The 8856-nt window shown below is 41.5% G+C and overlaps 1 protein-coding gene across 3 annotated transcripts in view; it reads right to left on the bottom strand.

Annotated features, from left to right (window-relative positions):
• Positions 1-8550, bottom strand: part of NAPB (NSF attachment protein beta) — a 41328-nt gene extending 32778 nt beyond the window's left edge. Inside the window, exon 1 of one of the 3 annotated variants that reach the window (XM_032592606.1) lies at positions 8359-8550. Coding sequence is in view for 2 of the 3 variants with exons in the window: in XM_030310218.1 (XP_030166078.1) it covers positions 8359-8456 (98 nt within the window). In the remaining variant the exon portion in view is untranslated. Of the gene's footprint in view, positions 1-2387; positions 2561-8358 lie in introns of those variants that run through there. The other 2 variants (XM_030310218.1, XM_030310219.1) reach the window with 2 other exon arrangements.
• Between the last annotated feature and the right edge of the window lie 306 nt (positions 8551-8856).

The following is an 8856-nucleotide window of genomic DNA, read 5'->3' on the forward strand; positions in this document are numbered from 1 at the left end:
AACATGGAAGCCAGGTGGAGACCTAGAGGGCTGGAGCACTGGGCCTGGGGAACTAGAGGGGAACTTGGCTAGAGGTGGCCCTGCTTCTGGGGGAGGCAGGGGCAGATCTATGGAAGCTTAGTCATGAAGGGAAAGACAGCAAGTGGTGGAAGATAAGAGTCTTAGAAAACAAAGGGGTGTCACAGCACTGGGAGTCACACCAAGCCCCTACTCACCCCTCCCTTATACTTGTCATCAAAAAAGTCCTTAATGGTATCAACAGAAGAGAGCGTTCAAATTAAGAAACCCGTGAAACCACCCAAACCCCCTCATCTTTCATCACAGAAACACATTGTTATGAGACCAAGAAACTCCAACACTAAACAAAAAAGGTAAGCAGCATCCATACAAAGCTACAATGTTCCAAGAATAAAAACTCTGCAGCTGACAAAAATGTTCCCCCCAAACTACCCCAAGGCAAACAATCCCATATAACTTAAATATTATTAAACAATCATTTATAGATATGAAACTATACCACAGTTCAGAAATTCAAAACTCAGAATGCAAGAGCATTCAGGGGAACAGAATATGCCACCTCAAAATAAACTACTTTGGCATAAGGAAAATGAGAATGGAGGAAAATGAGAATAGCAGATACAGAAAGACACTTTCTCAGAGCTTCCCCTATTTGACTAAATGCAGAAACTTCTAAGAAATGGGGACTGCCATAAATCCCCTCTCCTGGAAAAGTTTTATGGTCATGAAGCAGATGGAAAGTTGATACGGAGATGGGCTTGCACAAACAAACCTCACTCCTTTGTTCCCCAGTCTGCTGCTTCTTGGAAGCCTAAAACCTTTTGTCTTGACACTTCTCTACAAATGCACTGTTCTTTAAGATGCTATAAGCCCAAGTTCCAATCACCCCTTTGAGTTACCCATCACTGTACATGTTCAATACACTATTTATTCTTGTTAGTCTATATTCTGTCTAATTTGTAGAGCCCTAGCTGGAGAACCCAGGGGAGTAGAGAAAAAAGGTGAAGTTCTTCCTTCCTTACATGCACAAAAAAATAAGACTATGAACTCGTTTCAAATTCTAGAAATTCTAGAAGGAAAGAAAGAAAAAGACCAAATCATCTCAGAAATAAAATCTTGGCTAGAACACACCTACAGGGAGAACAGATTCTACTGACACTGAGGAGAAAAATAAAAACACCCACGAGAATGGAAATGAAACAAGGGAGGGAAAAGGATCTAAGAAAAAGTGATAGAGAGGATAAGCAAAGAGCCAATATCCATGTAACTGGAGTCCCTGAAAAGGGAAGTAAAATATATCAAAACATTGAAACAATACTTAAAACTACACTTTCAGAAAATTTTATGGAAACAAAAGAAGAACTGAATCAAAATACCAAAAGGGCCTACCACGTACTGGGAAAATGGACTCAGAATGGTCTACTGTAAAACACATATAATAAAACTATTATATTTTACAAAGAAAAGCTCCAGGCTTCCAGGCAAAGTCACTTACAAAATTAAGAAAATCAGGTTAACTTCAACCAGACGTCAACAGCAACATACAAAGCAAGACAACATACAAAGCAAAACAATAGGGAACATTTCTGAACAAGCTCAAGGGAAAAACAATGTGAGCCAAATATTACACAACCAGCCAAGCCAACCATTAAATACCAGCGATAGAAGCAAGAACTTAAGGAATATCACACTGGCTTCCATCTATGAGATAACTAGGGAACATAAGTAAAAATGCTGATGGTGGTGCCACGGAATATGTTTTATTATAGATCTAAGACAAAAAACAAACAAAAAGAGACAGAATCTGTTCCCAAAACAGATCTTCCCAACATCTGTTCCCCAAAAGTACAAATAACTGAACCCTGTCCTCCCACACACATATCACTGGACAAAGGGGAAAATTTAGAACAGGCTCAGTGATTGGCACAAAGGTAATGGGTGTCTTTCACAGCAAACAAATTCTAGATGCCTACTGGAGCTAAGGGTATTAAAAAAGGTTACCAGTAGAACAAAAATACAAAATTTCCTAAATAAAAAGCAAAGAAAAGAGATCACATGAAGACTGCAAATAAAACATTACACATAATAAATAGAACGAAGCAGGATGACAGAATTAAAAACCAATCATATACCAGTCATACCAATAATATAAATGGACTGAAGATTTTTAGATTTTCTCAGAAAACAAAAGCCAATACAATATTGTGTGCTCAATACAAGAAATACAACTAAAATAAAGCTATTCTGAAAGGTTTAAGAATAAAGACATGGTCAAAAGGATACCACATACATCAACCAACTTTTATTTGATTTGTTCCAACAACAAATAACCACCCAATCTCCAAAAGCTTCTTTCTCACTCACTTTACCTGTTATTGCAGGCTGATGGTGCTGGTTTTTTCTCCATGTGTCATGTCTCTCTATTCTGAATGCAGCCCTCTCTCTAGTGTACTCTTATGACAGAGAAAAACCACAGCAGAAGCAAGGGATAGCCCCTGCAGCTTTTACTTGGGTAGAGTGCGCACCCCCTTGCACTTGCTCCCCCAGTCAAAGTCAGCCAAGGGCCAGGACAGACTCAATGGGGAGGGGAAGTGCACTTTGCCCAGAGCCCAGCAGCACAGGTCACACGGCAGCAGGCAGAATGTACAATCCTCTTACATAATACAGTCCTAAAAGCAGGCAAACGCAAATAAGAAAGCAAGGACTGCTACTCCAGTATCAAACAAGGCAGAATTTGAGCTCAAAAACATCAAAAGAAAGAAAGAAATTCACTTCTTAATGCTAAAGATACAATTCATAATGAAATTATAGTAGTTGTGAACATCTATATACCAAAACATAGTAGACACCTTTATAAAGCAGAAACTACAAGACAGGAGATGCAAGAAGACAGAAACACACTTATAAGAGGACACACGACTATACCCATTAGTCCAAAGCAAGTCAAGGGGACAAAAAATAAACACAAATGTGAAAGGCCTTGACAACATAATCAATGCCTAGATTTTCAGGATCTCTACCAAGTCATACACTCTGAGGAGAACATCCACCTTCTTTGCAAGTGTGCACGGGCCATTCATAAACACCAATCATATATCAGGTGGGAAAGAAAACCTCAGTAAGTTCTCTGATTATAATGAAATAAAACCAGAAATAAAAAATCAGGCTGCCTGGGTGGCTCAGTCAGTTGAGTGTCTAACTTCGGCTCAGGTCATGATTTCATGGTTCCTGAGTTCGAGCCCCACATTGGGCTAGCTGCTGTCAGTGTAGAGCTTGCTTCGGATCCTCTGTTCCCCTTTTTCTCTGCCCCTCCCCAGTTTGTGCTCTCTCTCTCAAAAATAAATAAACATTAAAAAAATAAAAAAATAAAAATCACATACAAGAAAAAAGCACCTTCATCTGGAACACAACCTGCAAACAACTCTTGGGTCAAAGGGGAAACGAATTACAATAAAAAACACTATATACCAGGACCTGGGGGATACAATTAAAACATTAACACAGTTTTAAAGGAAAATTCATACATCAATATTTGGATCCACATAACTAAAATAATGGAAATACTGAAATATTCCATCCTCCATTTTCCCCAAAGGAGCCAAAGGGCAAAAGAAAAGAGAGCAACAGAGGTAAATAAAGCAGAAAACAGGAAACTAATAATACCTCTGAGTCAAAATATTAGCTGTTAGGAGAAAAAGGATCAAAAGAATCAAGAGAGAAGGGGAAACACACAAACACAAAAGTGACAGAGGAAAACAACTACTGAAATAAAGAACATTCAAAAAAGTCCGGATTTCACTAGAAAAGGGTTTCCAACCTGAACCTTCAAAGACCAGAGCACCGGGTGAAAGGAAAATGTCTATATTCTCATGAAGCACTTGTCACATCAATACTTCAACTTGATGGACCATCCACAAATGAATTGCAAAGACAATAATTCAAAAGAAAATATTTAAAAACAGAATCTAATAGCACATTAAAAAATAATATATTATAATCCATAGGAATTCAAGGAACGCCCCAACAGTTCAATATGAGGCTATCCAATCATTAACATATTAGTAACTAAGGAGAAAAATCATGTTTGTCTCCACACATATTAAAGAGACATTCAAAATATAACTCTTCTGGGGTGCTGGGTCCCCTTCTGCCTCTTCTAAACAAACACACCTCACAGGGCTCATGAGAATGACAGAATATACGGTGAGCACTGCAAAAACTGCAAAAATGCAAACAGAATAAGGCCAATCTAGAAAGAGTTTGCCATTTGATACATAAACTGTAACTTGGCACTAATATTAGAAAACCAAATGTTCATAAATTAACAGTAATATAGCTCCATGCAGCTTAATAAGCATTCTAATACCTCAGTCAATCCTTACAATTCCGAAAAGCAGATTCTTTCCCTTTGCCCATTTGAAAGCTGAGAAAAACAAACTCCAAGAATGATTTACTGGGCTAGGGGTCACCACACTAATAGAGAGAGACTGAACCCAGGTTTGGTCTTCCTATATGTAATAATATAGGATACATTATTATAGCTTGTATATATGTTATAATTACCCAATATGTAGGTCTATTTTTTATATTCTAACATAATAAATTTATAAGAAATGTACATATATATTTCATATACTATACTACTTGTCTCTAAGTAAATCAGAGCTTAATGATTTTTCTTTTTTTAACGTTCAATCTGCACTTGAGTATCTATTGTAACTGAGGGGGTCCTAACTGCTTTACAAATGCTATCATATGTCCTCACCATATTTTGGCAAAACTTAAACACAATCTCTGTAGAAATAAAGCTGAGTGAAGAATACTGAAAATTTATGGCCTACAATGTTTAAGAAATATTCCCAATTTTCAAAAACAGCTAGGAAATTATAGACTCATAACTGTTTCAAGATAACCCAGTAGGATCTTTCATTAAATTTACTTTGACACTGCCAAATTTATGGCTCTTTACAAGCTTTATGACTGGGCAGCATTCAAAAGCAGGAGAAGGCAGTATTAACCATGCAGAACATCTTCTGACTGTCATTCTTAAGCAGCCATTCCCTTTCATGTGTACTGTGCTGGCTAGCCCCCACCTGGCTTCCTACAAACAAGATGGAGAAGACAGCAAGAGATGCCTTAGCAACTCCAAACTTTACTTTACTGTCATACTCAGGCCAGTTTAAGATCTCACTTGCAGCTCTTTAAGATTTTACATTTGAATTTGAAATTAACTACAAAATTTAATAGCTCACTCCTGGGAACAAACAAATTGAAAACGCTACTCTTTTGGTGGTAGTTTTGCTATACTGTGCTAAGCCTTTCAGAAAGAGTAAGTTTTAATTCAATTCCACAACTACAAAAACACACTACTGTCTAAATGGCAGTCAAGAAGAAAAGGAGAACACCAATAAGGGGTATTTTGTGATGGTTGCACCCCTTAGTGGCTTAGGAACATCTTGCAGACTAGCATGGGACTTGTGCCTTGTACACAGAATACATGACTGACCTTTTCTCGGGAATATACAATGTATATTTTCATGTAATCTTACTGAAAGCAATAAAAAAGGAAGAGCTATAGTATAGTAGTGACAATACAGTATTGCCACAAAACCAGTGTGGGTGCTGGATAAACATGGAGTGAAGGAGATGAGCTCCTAATACATTTTAATCTGCAGTTAGGATAATGAGAATGAGTCCATGTAAAATATGCTGCAATAGGCTGAGCACCTTCTAATTCTAATGGCTGCCATGTCATCAAAACAGCATCATCTGTCGCCTTTAAAGCACGAACCGGTCGGCTCCTAAATACATGGCTCAAATGATACTGATACTGATGATACATCGGTATGTGAGTTTTGTTAATTCAGGAGTCTGACATGGAGGTGGACTACACTGTGGTTTCAAGAAAGAATAACAAGTAGATGGGAAAATTCTGTATCAAAAGAAGGGTGACAGGGTAGACTACCAGGTAACCCAGTCTACAAGGATGAGGACAGGTACAGATGATGCTAGACATAATAGAAGATTCTAAACATCTAAAATTGATACAGAATCGGTCTTCCCACAGTAACTGACAGAGAAACTAGGGCTGGTTTTTAGCTTCAAGTAATTATATACTATTAAAACTCAGAGAACTGAGTACTCTTCTTCCCCAAGATTTCCTGGAACCAAGTATCACTGAAAATAACACAATTACTCCCCATAGGATAAATAACACATGGTACAAAGCCCTTTCAAATCTTTCATTAAAGGACCAAAGATCCAGTCCTAAAGGTCTTTGGCTCTGAAATCCTGTCAAAGTCACTTAATCTGTCTGGCCCTCTACTTCCTTGGTAAATATCAGATGACAATTTTGGCAAGTATACTAATTAATATCATAGTCACGTTCTCCAATGGTCCTAAATGTTTTACATGCATAAACTCACTGAACCCTCACTATTAGATGTACTATTATTACCCCTTTTTACAGCAGATGAAACTGGGGCACGGAGAGGCTAAGTAACTTGCCCCCCATCCAAAAGCCTGCCATATTCAGGCCAGACCTGGGATGCAATGACTTTTATGCAGGTTAAAGACAACAGTCTTCCTATAAGGCCTGTCAATGAAATAGGTGATCAACAATCAAGGAGAGAAAAGATGTTTGTTTACAAACAAAAGCCTTTTCAAAATCCTTTTAGGATTATTGGCTCAAGACTTGGCCTAGCTTCATCAAAACAATAACGCAACACCACTTCACAAAAAGGAGGGTTCCCTTGAGACAAGTATCAAGTGCTGTAATGTTCTCCTTTGCCAATTATAGATTCTCTTCCAGGGAAACACATCCTGACTTGAAATATGCTGTGACATTAAGATCACCTCCAGGCAGGAGGTGCTAGGACATTAAATTCTATTCAAATATATTTTAAATGCTTTGTGAATCACAGAAAGGCGCTATTGTTTGGTGTTAGCATCAAGCATGAGAGAATGCTCCTTATAAATCATAACTTTTAAAGGGGAACAAAGTTATAATTCACTGCTATGTTCCAAACTACACATCACAGGAGAATTGAGAAACCAGCTAGGATAAATGCCCTTCCCAAGGTTCTTGAGGTTAGGAACCTTTACTTTTATGCATCTTTGCTTCCTGTACTACTGTGCACTGCATGAAACCTGCATCTAAGCATTTCCTGGAGATGTATCCACAATGGTAAAGTATTATATTATAATCAAGAGAATGAAGATGGCAAAACAAGCAGATTCCAAACTGAATTTAGTACATAAAATAAAACTGTTGAATAATGTAACAATTAAGTATTGGTCCTTCTCAAAAATAAAAATATGTTCTTGCTGTCGGCAAAGGATCTTCACTTTCAAAAAGAAAAACACCACCACCACCACCACCACCACCACCAGGAAATTTCAGCCTCTCTAATCCTAAATAGCTGAATCATTCACATATTCAACCACCCAGAACGGTCAGTACAGGCTCTGCTTTTTGGGAAGTCCGAATTTAAAACCTTACCCCAGGAGAACAGAAAATTACAGAAAATTAACGGGATTCCCAAAAGACGCCTACTTAGGAGCTGCGTTTATCCTTAATCAAACAGGAGGCCCTGGCAAACCCATCAATCTCTGGTGAAGTAAAAATACTATACTGAGAAAACGTATTCCTTCTCCAACGAACGTTTATTAAATGCCTACTTGGCGCAAGGCAAAGGAGCACCCCATCTCTGGAACCGGGGCGCCGCGCCAGTCTGCTCTTGCTCGGGGCCCACCGCCCAGCCAGATGCCCCCAGATGCGCGGGCCGCGCCGGGGCAGGGGTCCCCGGACCCGCCCCTCCGGCTCCTCCTGGGGTCGCCTCTGGCCAACACAAGTCTCTGAGAGATGCAGGTTCAGCCGTGGGGAAAAGAACAAATCTGTCCTGCCGCGGCGGTGACGGCCCTCCTCCAAAAGAGGCCACGGGACCCCCGCAACAACGCAGGGACAGCGCCGGGCCGGAGGGGGCGTGGAGGGGTGGGGGGGGCCCTCTGGGGACCCCAGGGGATATCTGGAGGGTGCGCTGCGGCTGACGGACCGCGAGAGACTGTAGAGGTTCTGGGGAGCGTGTGAGGGAGAGGTCTGGGGGCTTTAGGGGATGGGGGACACGCAGGGGTGCTGAGATCCCCTGGGGCGTTCTTGGGAAAGGGGTCCCTGGGAGGCTCTAAGACTTAGGAGCTCTCTGGAGGATGTATGGGAAATGAGGGCCGCTGGGAGTTCCAGAGGTGGAGGGGGGATTCAACAGGGCGCGCATGGGGGTCGGGCAGCTAGGGAGAGGGCCTGGGAAGGAGACCCCTTCAGGGCACGCGCGGTCTAGCGCTCACCCAAACAGCCCTCGGAGGAAGGAGTGGGAGGCCTTGACTCTCTTCTCCGCCTCCGCCATCAGCTGCACCGCCTCACGCTCCTTCCCCGCGCTGTCCATGTCGCCTGCTATCGCCGCCACAACCGCCTAACCTGGCTCGGATGCGCCTTCCGCGCCTTCACCCTCCTCTCGCAGCAGCGGGTCGCGCAGGCATGGCGCGCAAGGCCTATCGGGACTTGTAGTCCAAGGCTGGTCACTGGCGGCGGAGATGCGCGAGGCCTCAACTACAATTCCCAGAAGGCCGCTGAGCCGGGCCGGGTGGAGATCTGAGCTAGCGCACTAGCGGCGCCCGGGATTTCGAGATGGGGGGCGTGACTCTCTGTATGGGTCTTAGTCCAAGGTGAACTTTAATCTTTCAAGTATACGGGGAAATGGAAAATGCCCGTGGCTTTCCAGTAAGGATAACCTCAAACATGCAGCCTCACGTTGGTTCAGGAATCCCTGCTCACCACGACTGATA

The sequence above is a fragment of the Lynx canadensis genome, chromosome A3 (genome assembly GCF_007474595.2).
Source record: "Lynx canadensis isolate LIC74 chromosome A3, mLynCan4.pri.v2, whole genome shotgun sequence".
Classification (NCBI taxonomy): Eukaryota; Metazoa; Chordata; class Mammalia; order Carnivora; family Felidae; genus Lynx; species Lynx canadensis.